The sequence below is a fragment of the Aulostomus chinensis genome, chromosome 21 (genome assembly GCF_037954235.1).
Source record: "Aulostomus chinensis isolate RoL2024-O1b breed Wild chromosome 21, RoL_Achi_v1.0, whole genome shotgun sequence".
Lineage (NCBI taxonomy): Eukaryota > Metazoa > Chordata > Actinopteri > Syngnathiformes > Aulostomidae > Aulostomus > Aulostomus chinensis.
In genome coordinates this window covers 6,548,155-6,571,149 of record NC_141340.1, presented here as the reverse complement: position 1 = coordinate 6,571,149, position 22,995 = coordinate 6,548,155, and the positions used below count along the sequence as shown (strand labels likewise).

The 22,995-nt window shown below is 43.3% G+C and overlaps 3 protein-coding genes across 4 annotated transcripts in view; 1 reads left to right on the top strand and 2 right to left on the bottom strand.

The window, feature by feature from the left end:
* The window catches only part of LOC147241476 (uncharacterized), a 58,010-nt gene extending 46,570 nt beyond the window's left edge, over positions 1-11,440 (bottom strand). Inside the window, exon 1 of the transcript XR_015110961.1 lies at positions 11,172-11,440. The gene's annotated coding sequence lies outside the window, so the exon portion shown is untranslated. The remainder of the gene's footprint in view (positions 1-11,171) is intronic.
* On the top strand, positions 226-10,777 carry LOC147241477 (uncharacterized). 2 transcript variants are annotated; one of them, XM_086191765.1, is made up of 4 exons: positions 226-732; positions 2,184-2,838; positions 3,360-3,516; positions 3,863-10,777. In XM_086191765.1, the coding sequence occupies exons 2-4, from the start codon at positions 2,194-2,196 to the stop codon at positions 10,102-10,104; spliced, it is 7,044 nt and encodes a 2,347-aa protein (XP_086047891.1). In that variant the 5' UTR covers positions 226-732; positions 2,184-2,193; the 3' UTR covers positions 10,105-10,777. The 2 variants fall into 2 exon arrangements, with proteins under 2 accessions (XP_086047891.1, XP_086047892.1); XM_086191766.1 differs by lacking the exon at positions 2,184-2,838 and having other exon boundaries at positions 227-732.
* Positions 11,441-11,618: 178 nt separating the features above from the next.
* On the bottom strand, positions 11,619-22,884 carry LOC147241475 (uncharacterized). Its single transcript, XM_086191764.1, has 10 exons — positions 22,820-22,884; positions 15,468-22,161; positions 15,286-15,385; positions 14,841-14,916; positions 14,672-14,765; positions 14,343-14,474; positions 13,773-13,862; positions 13,420-13,563; positions 13,154-13,338; positions 11,619-13,064 (listed from the first exon to the last, which is right to left on the bottom strand). The coding sequence occupies exons 2-10, from the start codon at positions 22,146-22,148 to the stop codon at positions 12,893-12,895; spliced, it is 7,674 nt and encodes a 2,557-aa protein (XP_086047890.1). The 5' UTR covers positions 22,149-22,161; positions 22,820-22,884; the 3' UTR covers positions 11,619-12,892.
* Positions 22,885-22,995: the final 111 nt, after the last annotated feature.

Sequence of the window (22,995 nt, the reverse complement as noted above, 5' to 3'; positions counted from 1 at the left end):
GGCCCTCAATGAGATTACAACCCTGCACGAAAATTACAACTGGATGAAGGTTTACCATCTGCTACCACTGGTGGAGAAAGCACTGCTCTCTTCTGAACGTCTAAGCCTCCTGCAGTCGCAACAGTTGCTTTAATTCAATAAAACGTAAGGGGGGAAAAAAAATGGTTCAGCGCAAAAAAAATAAAAAAATAAATGTAGAGCTTTCTACTGACGCAACAGGTAATCGAAGATCTGTCGGGTTTTTTTTGTTTGTTTGTCCTACACTGCTATTTGTCATTTTCTATTTTTGTGTGTTTTTTTTTTTAATTTAAGTTTGTTTTTTGTTGTTTTTTTTTTTAATTAATTGTATGTTTTGAGAATTTGCTAAGGTAAATACGTACTGGTTGAAAAACACAGCCAGGAAAGGAGATCTTGAGAAATGTGTTCGAGGTTAATTTTTTTTTTTTTAATGTAAAATGTGTGTAATTAATAAACCTCGGCTCTTTGCTGCGTCCTTTCAACCTGCTATGCTACACTCATCTGTGTGACACACCTTTCTGGAGAGGATTTTCAAGTACTGCATTTGCAATGGAGATTAACTCTGAGCAAAGATTAAGCAAATTAACCGTGATGCTGTCGCCTGAAATAAACTGTTGCTGAGTAGTTACTTCGGCAGCGGTCAGGATGTAGAGCACGGAATAACATTTCACGAATCCTTTAAAAACTGTTGGGAATTTCACGATGCCGACGTAGGTGAGTTCATTTTGAAATTATAATATCAAGTTTCTGTGTAGAGTAGGAGGGGTCATTTTGAAATTGTATTAAATTTCTGTGTATTTTTCTGTTTAACTTGTGTCCTGCTCTCAGGTTGAATAGGGAGTAATCTGTGCGTCACTACTGCAGTGTTAGAAATACTGTATAATTGTACTGTGTTAAATTGTCACCACAAATTGCTTTGGTACATTTAGCACCATTTATTTCTTCTATTTATCCTGAATATGCCAACAAATCTAATATCAACTGACAACAAAATATTACTTCCCACCAAACCCATGCATCACATAAACGATTATAGGAGATTAATCAAAAATGCCTTTTACAAAATTGCAATAAAAAAACAGTCATAACTTTTTTTGTAATTAAATCAGTTTTGCTTGATTCAAAATTCAAGAAGTTCAGCCCCTTTTCAGCAAGACACAAACGAAATCAAAAATGTGTTATATTTTGATATAAAGAAACATCCCGACACATAAGTTTTCTAGATACCAACTCTATTTGATTTTTTTCAATCAGTATAGCATCGCTTCAAGCACAACCCTGATGTTATACTGGAGAACTCATCTTTGTAGCTATGCTAAAATTAACACACTCATATTCAGTAAGTCAACTCTCTGCCAAACAAGTCTGTGTTACTTGTAAAATGTCCTGCTGTGTTGCTAACCGGAGTAATCGAATAATTAGATAATTGAAGATGCCATTCATGTGACAGCTTTCCCAGAAGTCAGGTCAAGTTGCCTGATGGCCATGCGTGCACCAAGTAAACAACATATGTTTGTGCGTGGTAATTCAGCTGTTTGCACATCATAAAGTGCTTAAGTGTACTTGAACACATTGTTGTGTTGTTTGTTGACCCAGTTGCAGATGAGGAACAGCTGTTATTTCGGACGTTGTTACGATCATTAACAAACTGAACCCTCACTTCATTTACGTACATTTGTAGTATCGCAGGCATTCAACTATCTGCAGTCTTATTTATTTGGGATATACAGGAAAGCATCAACATTATGGAGCTATTTGTCCTATAATTTCAGGAAAGTACGCACATACGTCCCTCCAATTAAAAAGCAACCACGAAAATTAAGCACTAACTGCTTTGACAATCCATTGATCATTTCAGTTATTTTTCCCAAGTAAAAGTCGGCTCCAGACTCTTTAAATAAAAAATTAGTTGCCTTTTTTGTTATTCATGATAGAAAATAATGAAGCACCTATGGATTATGCACAGACAAAAGTAGTTTCCTTTGGGGTCTGAGAAGTCTTGATGTGCGCAATTTTTTTGTTGTTGTTGATTTTCTTGACATTTTCACAGATTCGTTGATCAGTCACTGAGGAAATATTTGTCAGTTGCAGTTGTGTAATGGACTAAATGGGCCATTTTCCTGTTACGGCTCAATATCAAACATTTTGTTTTTCCTCCCTTAAAGCTAATCAGCGATGATGAATGAGACAGGTCCTCGGAGGACCCTCCCTGACCAGTCATCAGGGAGTCTGCGCACCTTTGGCACCCCATGCCACCCAAGCATCACCAACCCTATCCCCTCGAAGCGGGTATGCTTCTACAAAAGTGGCGATCCCCAGTTCAGTGGCCTGCGTATGGTCATCAACAACCGTACCTTCAAAACATTCGATGCTCTACTGGACAACCTGTCTAAAAAGGTTCCTCTGCCCTTTGGGGTGAGGAATATCACTACCCCTCGAGGGGTTCATGCGATTTATACTCTGGATGAACTGGAGGATGGGAAATCCTACATCTGTTCTGATAACCGTAAGGTAAAACCTATCAACCTGGCACTGGCCAGAAAGAAGCTGCCGCCCTGGTACCACGCCCGGCCTGTTAGCTCCCGGCGTCGGACAGTGCAGAAGGCCAGAGCTTTCCCCGGGTCGAGCATCCACAGGCAGGAGCCAGTGGTCGTGCACACCCCAAAGAAACTTGTGGTTTTTCGCAATGGAGACCCCTCAGTCAAACACACTGTAGTGCTTCAAAAGAGGACTACGCCTACTTTTGAATCAATCCTGGAATATATTTCAGAGCTGATGGAGTTCCCTGTGATGAAGTTACACACATCTGATGGCAGAAGAGTAAGTGTTTGTCCTTAAAGACACAGTAAACCATATCTGTTGACAGGTAGGCTACTTGGATCTTGAGCAGAGTGGTACTGCCCCGCATTTGTCATCTTTTTTTTTGGTTTTACCGAATAAATTCTCCTCGACAGAGAAGTATTGAAAAGTGGGCATAATGTTGGTTTATAGCAACAATGTTGACCCATGAAGTACTGGCTTATAGCTGGACTCTAAATGACCGCCACATGAGGAGGGAAAGTGTTAAGCCTCTTTGGCAACTCACCCTAATACCTAGAACAGCATTCTGGGATATGGCGCTGTAAGGCTTTAGGTCAGGGATCTGTTCTAAATTGAGAGCCTCCAGGTGCAAATTTCATCATACTGCACACATTTTAGACTTAATACACACATATAAACACACACGCACAATATAATATAAAATATAATAATCAAAATTGTTTTTGTTTTTTTCTTAATTTCTTGAAGCGCTGACCACGTGCAATACCATAATGTGCTGAGTGTTATGTTTTCTCCTGCAGGTGGATAGTCTCCCTGGCTTGATACTGTGCTCTGGGACTGTCGTGGCCGCAGGGAGGGAGCCTTTCAGACCTGCTAACTACGCGATGCAGAAATCTCCGGCTCCAACAAGGCTGCCTACCAACCGAATGGGTGTCAGAAGAATAAAGACTTTAAACCGTACGTTCCTCAAGAAGACATTTTCCAAATTAATTTAAATGTATTTCAAGACTGTCCATTGGCCATTGCACCTCTAGATAGTCCACCTGCAGTAATCTACTGGTCTCACAGGATAAAGACTGAGAAAGTGCTGAGGCAGTACTATTACGCATAACACCATAGATGACCTATATACACTGTCTATGTGGCTGCCTGCATTTGGTCAGCTGCTCTGTAGTTCTGCTTTGGTTCTAACTCTTCCTTTTGTCTTTCTTTTCCCTCCATGCTTCCCCTCCGCCTTAAATCTTCGGATACTTTCTCCTTTTTTTTTCTTCTAAATCATGCTTTGGCTTTTTTGGTGCAAAAGGTAAGAAGAAGTCACTGCCATATACGTCCAAGTCAAGAAATTTTTCCCCCTCATCAGAGAGGTACATTGTGAATCGCATTCACAATGCCATCAGGGGAAATTCCAGTGACATACCCAGTAACCCCACCAACTCCTTTGAGTTAGAATCAAGCCACATTCTGGAGTCAGTTGCAGAAACAGAGGGCGACACCTGTCTTGGCAATGGAGCTGAGGGACAGGATGTCACACTGCCCTCCGAGGACGACATTGAAAAGTCGTTTCGGGTGAACCAGGATGGCAGTATGACAGTGGAGATGAGGGTGCGTTTGACAATTAAGGAAGAGGAAACCCTCCATTGGACGACCACCCTGACACGCTCCAGTGTGGCCAATCAGCTTGACATGTCTTGTTTACCAGAGCCAGAGCCAGACCAGGAAATCTGCTTGCCTAAATCAAACCCACTGGATTTACTAAACCCAGCTGCCTCCACCGACACCATCAACAAGGACAAAAATAAAGATGACAACGATGAGGAGCCTCCCTCGCTGGGTAATGGAGCTTCCGTTGAAAGTAGCTTTGGAGAGGACGATCAGCAAACACAGATGGATTTAGTGTCCCCTAGTAGAGCCCGAACCCCGGGTCACAAGCAGGTTAGAAAACAGCAAGCTTCTGTAGAAAGCATCAAATCAGTAACAGCAGATGGTATTCAGGAGGGTGTGGTTGGCTCTTACTTGTACAGACAACAGACAGAAAATGGAGCCAAGACAGAGCAATATTGCATGGTTACGCAGAGTACCACTAGACCAGTACCCAAACCCAGAAGAATTGGCTCTGTGGATGCTAACTCTATAAGTGGCAGAAATGTTTCCTCATTCAAATCAGCTGAAATCATGCAGATTGAATCAAGCGGGGATGAGGTTACTGAAACTGTCCTACACATATATGAGCAGCAGACTTGCCAGGATAATTTTCTGGCAAACATTTATAGACAGGGGGGCTCTTCATCTGGGATACCCTCTTATAGGCCAGCAACTTCAGAGACAGAACAGCTTTCCTCCAACAATGAATTTGAGCCCGAGCTCTGGAGACCCTCCACAGCCTCCGAGTCAATTAGTATCTGGAGGGCTGAGAGCAAGTCAATACCATCTGACATTACTTCGCCATCAACTAGGACTGATGCAATTCACAAAACAAATAGACAGCATCAAATCCCCAAGTCCACAAAAGGCAAGCCACAACAAAGAGAGGTCAATAAAGATAAGAGGATATCCTCGAAGCCCAATGTGATCAACAAACGCTTTAGGCGGCTTACGTCACCAGGAAAAAGGCAGAAGGAAAGTTCTGCAGAAACAGCCGATAAACATAAGAAAACTTTCTCCAGTGCTGGGTTTATTAAGAGAATTTATGGGAATAAATCAAAATCCCAGAAGAGCACGTCAAAGCTGAAAAAGAGAGCGGCACAAAATGGGCAGGAGTCAACTAAGAGCTCACAATCATCAGAAGGCACAACAAAACACAGCCTGAAAGAGCTGAACATACCATTGAAAGTGAATGCAACTGTGACTGATTCTGTTGAAGCACACAGGATGGAAGGAAGCCAGCCACGGGGAGTACTAACACGGCAGCCATCAATGCATCAAGAGAAGAAGAAGGTCAGGGAAATCGTGTCACTGCCCGCTTTTAACTCCTCCAGTGCTGGTACCAATGAATACATCGAGAACTGGCTGGAGAAAGCCCACAATAACCCTGCTATCAATGCGGATAAGGGAAAAGAGAGTAACAACTCTGAGACAATACCAGAAAACGAGTCAGAATATAATCCTGGATTGATCAATGAAGGTGGAAAATGCTTTGAGAAGAATTTTGAAATCCAAACACTGCCTGAGAATGTGCTACAAACTTCTGTCAAACAGAGAATCCAATCGTTTGAAAACAAGACAGGGCCATCAGTGGAGACAACTACAGTGACTATGCCAAACCACACCACTTCTACAAATACAGGGCATAGCTTTGCTCAGAATAATCTAGAGGTAACAAAATCCCACTTGGACGGAATCTCCAAAATAAATCAACCAACTAAGATCTCAACAGAGATCCCATCCGACAATGAAAATAAATCAAATAAACCAATCAAAATATCAGTTCATGACTCATCACCTTCACCTTCAGAAAATCTTTCAACTGAGTTTCCACCGCCGCCATCACCAGTTGACTGTCCTTCAGAAACACCAACGCAATCAAACGGTGAATATCACACGACGGATGTACCGTCAGCTGCCAGCAGCCCATTACACAGGCACTCATTAGTAGACAGTCAAACCACTGGTAATTACCCATTAGCTGTCAGTTCTACATCTGACGTGGCAACAACCCTGCAGACGGATATTCCTCTCACGCAGGGGGAAACACAGCTACCAAGATCTCCATCTATAAAAAGGGTCCCACTGGTCAGTAATACATCTCTTGAAAGGAAGATGTCTCTCAGAAAGGCTTGCATGGATAGTTACGCCACGGCTTCTGTTCCTATGAACACAAAGGCTGATAATGTTCTGCCAAATGGCATCTGTGCAGCAGAGAGACAAATAATGAGCAAAATCCAACCAGAAGACAAACACATAAGCAGTCCGTCTTGCTGTACTTCTGTCTCTCCGAATAGTTTAACATCTGAAGACAGAATGTCATCAGCCAGTATTTCATCAACTCCTCTGAGTAAACCCCCACCTGAAGAGACAAACGCACTTAAAGCAACAATTTCAACTCAAAACTCTGAGACATCATCACCTAAACCCCTCGAGAAAAAAGTAAAACTCATGGGCAGTCTGTCTCCAAAAGATTCCCAACCCAAGAAATCTACTTCTGGGCTGACCAGTAACTCTCCAAAAGTACCATTACGAAATCAGCCTCTTGATCGAAGTACGTCACCAAATATGGGAACACGAAAACATGCCACACCAAATGCCAGCCCCTTGCCAGAAAGAAAGCAAAAGAAACTGCAAAAGAAAACGTCCCCATATTCTCAATCTCTGGATATGTCATCACCTCCTGTCAGACATACGCCAAATAGAAACTCCCTTTCCAGAAACCTCTCCTCAGACACAGCCTCAGAAACGACAAATGATAGGCTGAGAAAGACGGACTCTCAAAGAAAGCATCACCAAAAGCCAATAAAATCTGATGACGATGATGTGAATCGTGATCTTCCAAAAGCAGATCAAGAGGAATCCACAACACACCCACCACAAAGAGCAAACCAGCCAGACATGAAACCCGTGCTGGACAGGATTTGCAATGCAATCAATTCAATTAGACAAATCACACAGAACAAGCCGCCATCTTGCCCGGAAAAGTTCAACAGGTTGCCTGACTTCTCTTCAAATGTGTCCTCTACATTCGGCTCATCATCTAAAGCTCTTCTTGCGTTCTTATCCGTCATTACCCTGAAGGATGGCATTACCAACCTAAATATTGAAGAACTGAATGCAAACGATGTCAGTTGTGCTGAGGCTTTACGAATGATTGATTCCCTCAGAGAAATCGCCTGCATTGAAGACTCGGGCCAGCTAAGAAACAGTTTGTCTGATTTACAAAAATCCGCTTCTAAACAGCTCCTGGAAAGTTGGAGTGACTTTCAGGAATTTAAGAGTCACAGTTCGTCACAAAAATATTCAGAGCAGGAAGTCAAACCTGGTGCTAAACTTGAACAAGACTGTGCAATCGAGGAAAACATTATTGATGAGATCATGGAAAAACTCGGCATGCCTGAGACTCTTAAAGAGGAACTGGCTTCACTTTCGGTGGGTATTGGAAAGGAGACCAGCACTGAAGAAGAAATGTCTTCCAGGACTATTGAAAATAGCTCTGCCGAAGTGGTTGATCGCACTGCAAATGAGGCCTGTAATGTTAAAAATGTCTCTCAGGAGGACAGGGCCAATGTTGATGTGTGTGCTGTAATCCAAACAATTCCAGACGTTGAAAGACAAAAACAATCAATTATTCCAGTGACAGCAGAGATAGCCAATGTGGTGCGTGACGTAGTTGACAGAGAGAAAAGTCCTGAGAGTTCTGACACAGAGGAGCAAGACGAGTGCCAGCTGCTGCAGCTGCACAGTGAGGAACCTATTCCTGAGAATGAGTCAGGTTCTGATGAACCTCAGCAGGACATGTCAAACGTAGAAGAAAAAATGAGCTGTCAGGAAAGCATATCCACCTCAGAACCTACAGCGCAACAAAGCTCAGAAGACGAACTAGAATGTGAATATGAAGAGATAAAACAGGAGAGCAGACAAGGTGACAACCCTGAGAGTCACTGTGAGGAGGAAGAAGACAACTGCTATGCGGAACTGAGTGCCAGCAGGAAGGGGAACATCTCCAGCCCGGATAGTAAAAAACAGTCCTTATCAGAGGAAGAGCAGCCAGAAATAGAACCGCAGGACCTCCTGACTGAGAAGGGCCAGGAGTGTCAAACAGGCTTTATGGGACTGAATGTCAGTCTTAATGAAAGCACATGTAACTCAGACTTGGATGAGCCATCTTTGTCAGAGGATGAGCAGCTGGAGGTGGAGGGTAAAGAACTAAAGGTTGAGGAAAGCTTTTCCGGCCCCGATGAAGAGCTGAATGATCAGCAAAACCATCGGGAGTTCAACACTTCGAGAGAGGAGAACAAAGTTAGCTCTGAAGATGAGGAAATCCGTGATAAGAGTGGCGTAAGAAAAGAAAACCGGGATTCATACATCACCAAAGATAGCAATAGCTTGATCCAACAGTTGGACAATTCGACAAAGCATCATAGCTTTGAGGAAGAGGAGGATAGTGGGAATGACCACAGTAACTGTGAGGAACATGTGGACATGGAGCAATCAAATGTTGAAGATGACCAAGTCAGAAGCTCCACTGAGGATGAATTAAGCTACTTTGATAGAGAGTCCACCACAGAGACAGAACGTACCAAAATGAACAAAGACAAGAGCTGTGCAGCTCCTGCAATGGTAAAACTGTCTGAGGATGTAAACTGTGAGAGGGCAGTCGGAAAACTTCACGCGGAGGATGTAATATCACAGTCTGTTGCTGAGAGGGTGAGTCTTCTGGAGAAGCAAGTTGCTGATGCCCAGAATAGAAAAAACATCACCGAAAATTCCAACGTCAGATGTTTTTCTCAAAGAAAAGCTGACCTCGAGGCAGATGTTGAGGAATTATCCTCTGAAATGTCTCAGGCAGACCTCCACACCCGATCAGCCCCTCAGTCATCGCTATCGTTCAGCTACGACTCCAGCGGCGTCATAACCACAGAGCCGGAGAGCAACCGGGTGAGGTCGATCAGGGAAATGTTTCTGGCAAAGAGTTCCACGGACGTTCAACATGGACAAAGATGTTTGCCAAACACAACGACGCTATCCGGGTTAAGGGCAGAGACCTCGGTTAGTGGTGGCTATCAGTCTCAAACTTCAAGTGAGTTGTCCAGTGGTGAAGAGGACTCTTCTCGGAAGTCGATCTCGAAAGGCTTTGTGAGGAGAACCATTGAAAGGCTTTATGGCAAAACTGATGCTATCCCTGATGAGGACACAAGCGAAAGGCCACCATCAGCACCAAAACAGAAAAAGAATTCTAGCATTTTCTCCCCCTTCCACACAGCCCGAGCAAAAGCAATGTCTGAGTTGTCCTATTTCAATTCTAATAATGCACTGGACACATTAAATGAGGCAACGCGGTGCATTGCTTTCAATGCCCAAGTTGGGCCAGGAGAGAGTGTCCCTATCGATACAGGAGGTTGGATCATCAGAGACAACACACTGATCAGAAAGTCTGTTTCAGATCCAGTCGGAATCAACAAAAACCTTGCAGACTCTACCAAAGATGACGGAATGTATGAGGACACGCAAGAGAATCCTCCATATTCCCTCTTCAGCACAAATTCAGAGCCAGATGAAAGGAAAAAGTGCACCTATTTTTCTTTGCCCCATACTAGTGACTCAGAGGTTTGTCAGGATGACAGCAAGAGCAGCACGAACGGTGACAGCATTGTGGAGACACAATGGGACAGCTCTAAAATGGGGGCAGAAAGGAATGGCGCGCTGGCTGGCATGAGCATAACTGACTTTAAACTGATAGATAACAAAGTGCACCCATTGATAGAGCTTCCACCTGATGGTGAGGTCGTCATGGTGCAGCCAGGCAAAGGTCAGGGGATCATGAACAGAAGGCTGCAGGAGCCTGATGTGTTAGACCTACTGTACAACTTCTGTGGTGAGCACTGTCCCATCCTGTGAAACCGTTCCTTATACCTTGACAAGAAATCACACAATTGTAACTAAGGACTTACTTTGTTTGGGCCATCTTGTCTTTGGTGCCTACATTTTAATGTTGCCATAGCCTTGGCATATTACACTCTTCATGTGTCAACTTGTCTGAAATAGCTGACGAATGTGTAACACAGATGCAAGAGCCAATGGATTAAGCTCATTGTTCAGCATAAAATGTGTGAATATTTGTGATTGTGTATTTGCCACGCGCACTCAACGGCAGCTCTTTCTCCTTACAGGTTGCCTGTCAACAGAGCAAGTACTCAGAGCATTACCGTAATCTTACTTTAAAGCTCTTAAAACAGATCAAGTCCCAGCAGATGTCAGGCAACAAGGCCAATCCCTAGGGGACAGTTTGTGGTTGCAGCTCTGGTTTGGCCTGAAGTTCAGGTCAAAACGGTGCTGGTCGTACCGTGATAGTCCGGATCAGGTGAAGGATATAGTATGATGGTCCGTCAGTTTGATGCTTGGTTGTATTGATGTTGTCTAAAGTGTAAATAAAACCGTTGACTAGGTGACCTTAGTTGAAATAATTGAAGATAACCTTACTGTTATGAGTAGAGTCAAGTTTTATCATTAACAATGTGGCAGCTGTGACAACTTTGTATGTCTAAATTGATGTCTAAGAATAAAAGTGTGTATTTCCAAATAAGTTTGCTTTATTTTGTCTTTCAAATGTGACTAATTTCAGTTCGGATCCATTACTTTGATTCTGGATTTGAGTTAAGATGTGCCTTTTGTAACATATGAACGTGAGGGATGCAGCTAACAGCTATTTCCACGATGACTTGATTTCTTTCTATAAAATGTCAAGAAGTGTGAAAAAAATTCTTTTGTCCATCCACCAACTCATAAACAGACAACTTATATTCAGTCATAAATGACCAATAAGGCCAAAATTGTAATTTTTACTAATCTAGAACCAGCAAATGTTTGTCTTTTTGCTTGAAAAGACTTAAAACGATGAATCAATCAGCTGTTGCAGCTCTAAATCAGTTTCAAATCATCGAGAGTGAATGTTGTGCCAGAGGTACCTCAGGAGGCTTGTTTACTCCAGCTGATCAGGATCAGACCTGCGAGGAGGAGCGGAGACCTCTGTTTTCTCACCCTCTGCTTGAGGAAGTATCCATGTTGTTCTAAGGTTGTTTTGTTTCTCCGAGTCTGCCATGGAGCTGGTCCGTGTTGTGACAGGAGCGTCGAGGAATGCACTAAGAAGGGAGTGTTTACATCTGCAACTACAAAGAGAAAACATGACATTTCCCACATTTGGCTAGAATCAGCAACATTGCTCAAATACATTAAAATGTGAGGACACGGCAAAAAAAAAAACCCCATACCTTTGCAATAATGGCCACTAGGTGTCCCTGTTAAGTAGGCAGAGTAAACGTAACTTGTGTAGAGTAAACACATAGCATGACACTCACCTGTTGTTGTTGTCTTTTTTTTAAGAGATTGAGCAGACAAGAGTGTTTTAAAATGTTTATTAATTAAATAAATATTTACATAACAGCTTCGTATAAATCAAATTTAATTTTCTTACACGGCACATCTTTCTAAAAGTAACTGCTTTAATAAGAAGGAAGACAAAAATAAGAGAATACAATGACGCTGTAAAATCTGTGTGGTGACAGGCAGAAGTCCATCTCAACCCCTGAAAATAAACCTGTTTGCAATCGTGAAGGCTGACACCTGGATGATATGTCCCACCACTCAAGCACCATTCAACACTCCAGCCTCGAGACCTCGCACATCTTTTGTTATAGATTTTGTTATAGTATGCATAAATCTACATGATCATTTGATATACACTTTAATTGAATGTTACTAAGGGAAAAAAAAAGGAGGATGAGACTCCACTCTAACTCAATAAAAAGCTATATGCTGCTTAGCAGAACATATCGCTAGAAAACAACATTTTAAGTCACACAGTATTAATTCAGGCACAAACAAAGCAATCTCTCATACAGTATAGGCTACAATGCCCTGCTAAATGGTGTACAGTATATGGCTCAGCTTGGAAATCAACGTGTCAGGTGAGGTGATCTAAAATTAGAGCACGTAATTAATGCTCAAGCTACAGTTCTAACCCTCATCACTTCCATCTGTTAGAAACAAAAAAAAAAAAAAAACGTCCTGAAATGAGACCTCACGATTGAATCATCTTTATTTAATTTTTTTTTTTTTAGATGATTCAAATGTGAGAATGAAACATGACAGTGAGGCCAATGACGGGACAAAAACTTCAAAATGAACCGCTCATTTGTAAATTGTGACCAGCATTATTGATGTTACTGTAATACGGGGGGGGGGGGGGGGACAAAAAAACAACCTCAATGTAGTTGTAGTTTACTACATGAGAATGGGGACAAAACCTAGAAAAAAAATTTGAGTTGTATTTAGTGGACTCACTCAATACAGAAATGTGCTTTGTTTTATTGGTCAGATCAAAGCTGCAAGCTTTTGATAAATTCAATTTGTTTGCTTAATATGTATAAAGAAAGGTGAGTTGTTTTTTTTTGTAAAATACTATGTAGGGAGGAATTAAAGGGCAAATTCATATTTTCCAACAACACTGCGTTGTTTTCATCCTGAGATTTGAACCAATGTGTCCTCTCCAAGGACAAACGTAGAGTTTTTAATTTGTTTTCCTTTCCATCATTACGCAAATCAAGCGTCAGACACTGTTGAGCGAGGACAGGTCCCGTTCATCAGTGAGCGTCTCAGTCGGGTCCGTCATTACCTCTCCTGACGACTGTCATCCTGAATCCGTTTTGGGTTGAGAGGAAGAGTTTGGTCCACTCACAAAGTTATATACCAAAAACTGAGACGTGCCGAAGTAGTGAGTGGCAAAGAGTTTCCCATCGGGCGTGGGGTCGGAGAACGCGATCTCGTCTTTGCTCAGGTACGAACCGTATATGAAGTTATTCCTGTACGAAAAGAACACCAGATGTTATTTATGCTTCTTTAATGTCAGGTGCGTTTCTCGGTGACGAAATGAACATGGGTGCAAACCGACCTGAGGCACTCAAGCAAGCGTGAGGCAATGCCCTGGCGTCTCATCATACTGACGACCCAGATGCGGCTGATGCCACAGATGGCTGGCTCCGCCGTGGTGGAGCAGCACCATGCTCTTTGACGTTCAAACATCACCTTCTCTCCCTCCGAGCCCTCCGGCGCAGACTCTTCGATCACTCTGTACCCCTGCGAGCACGCAGAAGATTTAGGATTAAATTAAGGACGATCATCAGCGTGGATACGTGACGCTGATGGGCCGTCATTCACCTCATGAATGTGCTCAGCAATGAGGCAACCGGCCACTTTCTTATCATTGGAGATGAAGAGGAAGGTTTTGGTCTGAGAGGGACACTTGGTCTCCACCTGCTGGAAGCCGAGGTCATTGTCCACCATCTCCCTGATCTCCTCAACCTGAATGTGGAGGGCAGAAATTATATGCTGCAACCAATACTAATTCCTTGTTGTTGTAGGAAATGAAAAATGCAAACACACACACACACTCTCATTTAAATTACATTCAGGATAGCTTGCGCCAAGTTTTTTTTAACTCTGCCATGTAAATTCCCCCCATCACCAGAGATGAATATGATGGGCAAAATGTATTGTCAAACATACTGTACCTTCTTCAGAGCGTATTTGGGATCGTCTGGCAGGACAAGTATGATCTTGCCATCAGGGTATTCTCCCAGGATTCGCTCTTTTTTCCAACCCTGGCAAATATTAAAAGTACAAGAAAAAAACTGAGCATTTTTCACTGTCCTGACCTACAGATCCAAATTGTTTTCCCCTAGACTTAGTTTGTTTTCATGCAGAAAAAATCGAAGTGAACCAAAATGCAATATTGCAAACCACCAGAGAACTCTGTTTTGTTTTTTTGTCATGGTTTAAATACAGAAAGGTCCTGTGTTCTGGACTCAGGCTTTGTGTACTTCAGCAATCACATTAAAAAAAAACACAAAAGAGACCAACTTTCTATACAAAATGACAAAACCTGCATTTTACATGGCTGCTTACAATCTATGATTCTGACTTTTGGCCCAGGATGTCATAGCAAATATTTGCGAGAATGAATCGCTAATCGCGTGTTGAGTACCAACCAACGTGTGACCTAAACTGCAAAAATTGAGGAGGAATGTCAAATATCTCCTTCAGCAAATGCCACCCACTTAGAGAGAGAAGAGTCCTCTCACCACATATTTAACAGCGCTGATGAACTGGTTGTGGAAGAGTAAATGTTGAGATTCATCTTCGGGGTTGGCAGCAGAGTAGAGCATCCCACACACACTGCAGGCCACTGCCCCAAAATGCTTCTGTCCTGCATCCTGGGAGGCAACAGAAGAAAACGTTTTAGATACGACGAAGTGAGCATCCAGCGCGCTAAAAGTGAAGCCTCATCCTCACAAACAGCAAAATAATCGATCTTTTAAAGCTAAGACGCTATGGACTGTGTATGCTAATATGTAGTGCACCAAATACGTCCGAATGCTTTCGTCTTAAAGTAGTCAACTTCTTCACTTACGATAATAGTTTGGGTGCCATCTTTGTCAGCCTCTCTTAGCTTCTTGACTTCTTTTTGTAGACAGACCTCAGAGAGAGGAGTCTCTCTAGCTCCACTGTGGTACAAACAGAAGTCACATTACTACAGGTTTTCTTGCAAGGTAAAACAACCTCAAATGGAGCCATCTTACTCTTGAAGAGGCGTTTCCGACGACTTCTCGGCTGTCGTGACGGTCCCGGCCGCGTTCTCGTGGAGAGGATCAGTGGCTGTAAGAAAAAGGTAAGATTCCAGGACAACAGTAACATTTTGAACGAAAAAAAAACCCAACAAAAAAACCACAGAGAGTAACAACCGAAATAAAACACAACAAAAAAATAACTTGACTAAATCCCTGGAAATGAAAACACTCAATTCACACTTGAGGTTTCTCTGTGTTGTCAATACAAGTTACAACTGCCTCATCTATCCTGTAATTTATCAATAGATGACATCAGTTATCTCTATATTTATACTGTCAGAAATTACCATTTTTTTGTTCAATTTAATGAAAAACAAAAAGTAAAACCATAATAGACAAAAAATAAATAATACAGCTTATCTTGAGGACATGTGACATTGGGTACATAATTCCATACCTGCTGGCTTTTCTTCATGTTGCTGCGTCCCATCTGACAAATTGGAACTGTCTTTAGAGGGCAGGGAAGATGTGGGATCTGATGAATGTGAATCTGTGTTCTAAGAAAAAAGAGAGAGGGTTTAAGCAATAATTTAGCAGTAATTCTGCCATACCTTACAGGATCATTTTACAGTGGGGTACCTTGCACGTTCCATCTTCTGCAGGAGGGTTCGGAGTACTCTGAGGTATTGCAGCGACGCACGCTTTAGGAGCAGCAGGCTTTTTCTCACAGGTGGTTGAAGCAGCCGGCTGAGCTGCTGCTGTGGTCGACTGCTTTAATGGAGCTGCACCCGCAGCAGTCTTTACTTGCTGCGGGTGCACTAAAGTTGCATGCTGGGACTGACATGGAACTGAGCCAGGTTTTGACTGACGTGTTGTTGAAACAGGAGGTTTCAGCGGCGCTATAGCTGAAGGAGCAGGTTTTGAAGAAGCTGCAGCAGTTGTGGTGGGTGTAGCTGTGGCCTTTGACTGGGATGCTGTCGCCACAGCTGGATGTGGTCTGGGGGAACTGGTGGGCTTTGACTGAACAGTAGTTGAAAGCTTTGACTGACCTGAGATCTGTCCAGCAGGGGTGGTCTGAGCTTTCAGTCTTGACTGGTTTGCTAGCTGCGATGAAACAGTGGGTTTTAAAGCAAGTGTGGATTTTGACTGAAGGTTGGGTTGTGGTTGTTGGGTCGGCCTAGACACTGGCACTGGTACTGGATCATCATCTAGTTCAAAATCATCAGGGGAATACTTGGGACGTGGCCTGTATGGCTTATACTCAACTTCAGGCTTTGGCTTTGCGGTATTGAGTCCGTTGGGCATGGGCGGGGGCATAGCTGGGAGAGACCTCCTGGTGGATGATCTCGTAATTTTTGGGGAGGGACCTGGAGGCGGGGTTGCTTTAGCGGTTTGAGCCTTACTTTGCCTTGTTGTTCTTTTTGTTTCCACTTTCGGGAATCCAGTTTTAGAGACGCCAGTTTCTTTAGTTTCAGTTTTAGTGGGCTCAGTTTTGGAGGTTTCTATTTTAGGCGGTTCTGGTTTTCCTTCTCCAGACTTAGGAGTCTCAACTTTTGGAGCCTCTGGCTTGGGTGTAGCTGGTTTGCTACATACAGCAGGGGATGGGGAGGATGGTTCAGATGGACTAGCAGCAGGTGAAGGATCTGTGGTTGCTTTATTCACTGAAAACTGTGAAGTCATGGACGGTTGCCAGTCCATGTCCGAGAACACCTGATTAGCTTGGTCAGACTTCATCTTCTTCACACGAGCCCATGACATTTTCTCTCTTTGCAGTTCAACCTGCCTCAGTCTTTGATATCGAGTCAATTTCTTTTTCTCGTGGGCCTTCAGAGGGACTGAAACCTGTGTGATGAAGAAACGCCTCTTCTGAGACTCTGCTGCTGGCTTGGGTTCCCCTGGATCAGCTGTCGAGGGCTGGGCCACAGATGCCTCCTCAGCAGGAGTCGTTGATTCCCCTTGCCCTTCTGGTCCAGCAGGAGTCAAATCACAGACAGCGCCTGCATCCGGTGTGTTAACAGGTGGACTCTCCTTCTTGCTGGCTTCAACTTTGGCTGCTGCTTGTTTTTCTTCCTCTATCCTCTTTAACAGCATGCTGTCAGTGGCAATGTCCTCTGCAATCTCCTGACACAGAGCTAAAAGGTTCAGCTGCTGTCTGTTTGCTGTTCTCTTGGCGGCTGCAGCCTTTTGTGCAGCTAAAGCTGCCAGACGCGCTTTGGTCCTTGCCTGTGTATTCATTTCTTGTTTCTTGGGTTTCTCTACCTCCTGTTCCTTCTTATCATCTTCAGCCTTTTCAGCAGTACTGTTTTGTTTTAAGGTCCCTTCACTTTTCTTAACAATTTCCTCTGCCTTTTTTAGAGGTGCTGTGTCAGATGCCTCCTCTGGTTTGTCTATTATTTGAATATCACCATCCTCCTCATTCTCATCCTCAGCTACTACGAACTCACTGCCAATCTCTATATCTGCCAGAATTTGCACTTCTGGTAAGTCAAAGTTGCCCTCAACGTTCTCGGTCAAAAGAACACTTCTGTCATCATTTATGTCTTGAGCATAAGAATTCGCTGTGTCCATCTCTGTGGCATCCAGCTTGTCAGATGAGGGTTCCTGGTGACGGTGGGAGTCAATAACTGCAGCATGTCCTTCCAGAGCTGAAGCAACGTTTGTCCCAACCTTGGTCTCCTCATCCTCACGTAAACTGACCACTGCAGCATCTTTGAGCTCATCCGTTGTTTGACTTTGCTGCTCTTCCTCCTCTGAGGGGAAAGTTTGACTTCCCGGAGCACCCACTGCTGCGCCGTATGTATTCACATGCTCTGATTCAGGAGCAGATTCAGTGACATAATGAACTTCACTCTCCGGGACTGGTTCTAAGATCACATACTCCTCAGATGTACTATCTGGTGTCTCCGCTGCAGGGATGGCTGTCGCCGTTGACACCGCCACACCTGCAGCTTCTCCAGTGTTCTCCTGCAGATGTTCCGAAGCCCCTGTGAATCCTCTCCATTCACATAATTCCGGTTCAGTCTGACCATCTTGCATGCTGATGTCATCACTAGAGCTGATCACCGCGACCTGTTTCCCATCCGCGGCCATGCTGTCCTGCACCGACTGTACAGAGGCAGATCTTTCCGGTTCACTCGTAGTTTGAAGTTCCATTTCAACAACTGCTTGGTTGTCAGAGCAACACATTTCTACTTTGGCCGGTCCCTCATTTTCCAGCTGCTGGTTCGCACATTCTCTGTTGTCTTTATCATTAGGTAGTTCTTCTAACTCCGGGGTCTCCGAGCTCTGTATGTCCAGAACGGATAAGCCATGATGGTTCTCCAAAGTCATAGAAACCTCCCCGTAATTACTTTCTGGGCTACTAATGGGCTCATAAACTATCTGATTTTCATGAGGCTCAATGTCCGACTGATTAACCATCTTGCTCTGCTCTTCGGAGGCTTGAATTTCAGTTCCGTCTGGTTGGCCACAAACAAAAACTATTACATCATTGCTTCCAGTTCCTTCTCTTTGAGCTTTGATATCACTGTCTGTAGAAATGACAGCAACCTCGTCTTTGACCTTGGTCACGTGCTTCTCCGTTTCTTCAACCCTTTCCATTGATCCACTGATTGCATCTTCTTGGAAACTGACACCAATAGAATCTGTCTCAAGTTTATTTTCCAAATTAGTCATAAAGTGAGCTTTCGGAATTTCATCTGATAGGGCCTTAGGATCTTCACTGACTTTCTCCACTTGTGGTTTTACTACAGGTGATGTGTCAGAAATCTCCACTGGTGTTTCGGTTGTCTCCATCTGAATCTCTGGTACAAAACATGCATTGTCTTCATTTTCCTTACTCCCAAAGTGAGGCTCTTTCAGGGTTTTGGTGTCAGTTGTGAGTTCGTTGATCCCCTGGCTCTGTATTTCCACTGTAGATGCTGGACTAGAAACGTACTCAAGAGTTGTTTTCATATCCATCACTGGTTGGTTTCCACAAACATGCACAGTTCTCGAGATAACCTCCTTACTCTGAGGATCAGACAAGTCTTTTGGAACTTCCTGACCTCTCTGGCTTTGCATTTCCAAACTAGAATTTGGATCTGGCATCTCCTGCGCTGTGGTTTGGACATCCATTTCAATTGCGCTCTCGATGGCACTCGCACACCGCGTGATAACCTTGTTTTCATTACACTCATTTGAGGCAGTAATTGGACCCATCTGAACTTCATCTGTTGCAGGTTCATTGACTTCTTGGCTCCTTTCACTCTGTAGTGCTGCTGCAGGAGCAACATTACAAAACTCTGGTACAGTTTGACAGTCAGTGTTCACCTTTTCTTTATTTTGAGAATTCTCAATCTCAAGATCTTCACAAGCTTTGACAGATGGCTCGGTAGTGTGTTCACTTTGGGTTTTCACTGTGGGTGCCATGTTAGAGATTTCTTCCATCTCTATATTTCCTTCGACTTGGCCTTTCTGAATATGTAATTCCACTGTAGGGGGCATGATTGAAATATTTAGAGAAGATGGAGACTCCTGTGCAGACACACATTTGAAGTTCACACTCACTTCATTTCCAATATTTTGAGATTTTTCAGTTGGAAGATCTTTATGGGTGGCATCAGACACTTCTGTGCCCTGTTCCTTCACTTCCTGGTACTTCTGGTTAAGTAATTCCTCTGCGGGTGCTTCGTCAGAACTGTTCTGTGTTGTAATTACAGTCTGACTTTTCTGATTTTGTAGTCCCACTGATGGTTGATTATACGTTTCTGACGGATGTTCCATGACTTCCTGGTTCCTCTGGCTTTGTATTTTCACTGAAGGCAGATTACTAATCCCTGACTCTGATGCCTGTATTTCAATTTGACTCTCTGGTGTAGTCACACATTCAAAATTCACACTGTCTCCTTCCCCCATTTTTTGAGATTGTTCTGAAATAAAATCCTCATGAACTTGTTTGTGTTCCTGACCTTCATGGAGCTCCTGGTTCTTTAGTTCCACTCTGGGTGCCTCTGTAGTCTGCATGTCCACTCCTGCTTGACATTTCTGACTCTGTATTTCCACAGATGGGGGATTAGTAATCTCTGACCATGGTGCAGTCAGCTTCTCTATTTCCCTCGCTGGTGCAGTCACTGATTCACAGTTCATCTTGTTATCTGTAAAGGCAGGAATCTTTTGATACACACCAAATTCAGGATATACGCCTGTGGTGGAGTCCATGTTTGACACCTTCTCCAATGGTGCAATCTTCAGGTCTGCTTCTATTTGATTCTTGGGAGCAGGGACACATTCAGGAATCTTGTCATCATTGAGGCTGCTCTTAAAATTGGAATCTTTTTGCGCTTTTACAGATGTTTCTGTGACATTTTCACATCCATCTGACCCTGCCAGGATTTGTACTTCCACTGTGCGAATATGATTTTTCGATGCAGAGATGGTCTGATGTTCCGTTTCATTTTGACTATCAGGTTCAGTAGGATAATCTAATTTGTCTTCCACATATTCTGAATTCCCAACATCTTCTTGTATCTGTCTGTCTGTAGTGTGCTCACTGACTTCCTGGCTCATGGGGTTTTGCATTTCCAGTGACAATGCTGGATTAGAAATTGCTGAATCCCTTTTGACTTGAAAACTTGGAGCTGCAAAATCTACATCATCCACTGTTTCTTTTTCCACGCCTGGAGTATTTCCGTTCATCACATCTTCCTTAACTTCAACTGGCTTTTCAGGAGCAGCATCATCTTTATGGCTCCAGTTGTTTATTTCCTCTTTAGGCGCTGGAACTAACCTGTCCCCTGATGTTATTTCAGTCTGCGTGTTCATCTCTGGGAGCAAGGAACTTTCCTTTTGCTCATCAACTGCCTCAGGCGTCAGCATTTCTTGACAGCTTGTCTTCTTATCAGCATCGTGGCTCAGCTGTACTTCACAAAAAGGCCGTGGACCAGCAGCTGCTCGTTTTCGTTCCCTTTCCTCGAACTGGTCGTCAGGATCTATTTTGCTCATCGTGTCGCATGAGTTAGTACCTGGCACTTTCTCCTGCATGTGTTCACGTTTTGATTCCTCCTTGAAAGTTACTTGTATTTTGACACTAAGGTCTGTCTGACTCTCTGGCTTCCTAACAGACTCTACTGTAGACATTTCATCACCTTGGCTCTCTGGATTACCACACTGGATCTCTTGTGGCGCTGACTTTGTTTCGTTTGACTGCGCTTGATCGTCTGCACCTGAAGCATCGTTCCTCACTGAGACACCACCTGCTTCATGCTCGTCACTCTTAGCTGTCCATTTGATATCTGGCTTCGTCACATCAGAAACTGACTCTGCTGTTTCGCAGTACAGATCGGTCTGACCTTCGGGTCTGTAAACCACCTTTATGTCTCCTCCATCTTTACACCTCTGATTAATCTCTCCATTGCTGGAACATAATGTTTCCACGGACAATGGCAGTGTTTCCTTACTTAAATCAGTTTGTTTTGTGATGGTCTCCTCAACATCTTCTATACTTATCTCTAAAACAGGTTCTGTCACTTCTTCTCTTCCTGACGCCAGTGATTCATTAGCTCTAATTTCTTGGTTTTCTACTCTTTTTAATTCCTTTTCTTCAGCTAAACACTCAAATTGGATGCTAGCTGTCACGCTCCCTGTTTCAGACACTAATGTTTTTGTGATATCATCTAAACTTACTCGTCTCTGTGATTCAGTGTCAGGATCTGCAGATTTGTCAGTCTGAGCAGCCTCGCCAATGCTGTCAATACTGGGCGAATCTGAAAATCGACCATAATTGTGGTCCATCTGTATGAGGTCCGGAGGAGGAGGTGATAACTCCTGACTCGTCTCCTGTGGGTCAGAGCAGGACTCCTCAGCCTTGCGCTTAGCTCTGACGCGGTTTGAATATTTTCTGATGCAGCGCGGCTTATCTCCATCCTCCCTCTCTTTAAAGAGGTCAATCTTACTACCATCACTACTTAACTCATCTTCAGACTCGGTGGAAGCGGTCCGCTTCAAGGAAGCTTTGAGGTTAGCTTTCTTTGAGGGAGCTTCTCCGGAGGAGGCACTTGTGGCTTTCATGAGCTTGGCTTTTTTGACAGGTGGATCTGAAATGGTTTTGCTGGAATCCTTTGGAGGGGATGACTTGGCTGGTTTATTTCCCTCTTCCGCCGAAGCAGACAGTTTTTTCTTTGTCCGAGGGGCTGCTGTCTTTTCTCGTGTATTTCCTTTTTTAAGGGGCCTGTTGTTGGAAGCTGGTGCAGTTTTAGATTCCAGAGCCTCCCCATCCTCGTCCAACTTCCTCATCTTGGGTGGAGAATCATGAGGATCCGATTCCCTCTTTGGAGCTGGCATTCTGTCTAAATATCTGACAAATAAAAATAAAATGTTACAAAAATAACAATTAGAATGCTAATATCCTGTAACAGCAGCACATGATATTAAAATTAATCAATAAAGCTAGTTAGGATTGATACAATACTTCCAATATGTGCATTTTTTTTTTTTACTAACACGCAATAAAAATCTAGAAAAGCGTGTCCATATCATGGGTAAATTAGGGATTTTCCCCATAAAATTACAGATAATAATCTCTATCCTAAAGTGTGGACAGCACTAACCTGGTTTTCAAGCAACAAGGCTGGCTAACACTGATGCAGTTGGACAAGGAGGCTAGCGAATCAAAACATGCACGACTTACAAATTATTACTTAATTCGCAATCGTAAAAGATTACACTGGTGGTTGCCCGTCATTACCATGCCTCGTTGACATTAGCATTAGTGCAGAAATGGCTAGTTAGCGAGCTAATGTTGGCTAGTATGCTAGCTTGAAGTCCACAGAGCTAACGCTAGCAGCAGCAGCAGCAGCAGCAGCAAACTCGTAACAAACGGGCGAAACGAGCCTCGCAGTCCGAGTCCGCTAAAACAGCGAGTAGACAGAGAGACCAGAGGCTTTACGGAGGACTCTTGACGAAAATAATATCAGCAGAGACCCAAAGGCACGACATTTGTCAGTGAAACTCACTTTGATGTTTTCTTTTTCAACAACAGCTGTTTTTTTTCCTGTGAATAAAAATTGACTGTACTTCCGGAGGAAAACGGCGGATGTGACGTGTTTAGCACTCAAAATCTTTTTTTTAATTAAAAAATATTTCTTGAGTATTTTTTTGCACATTTCAAATTTTTGACAGCTTAAAAAAA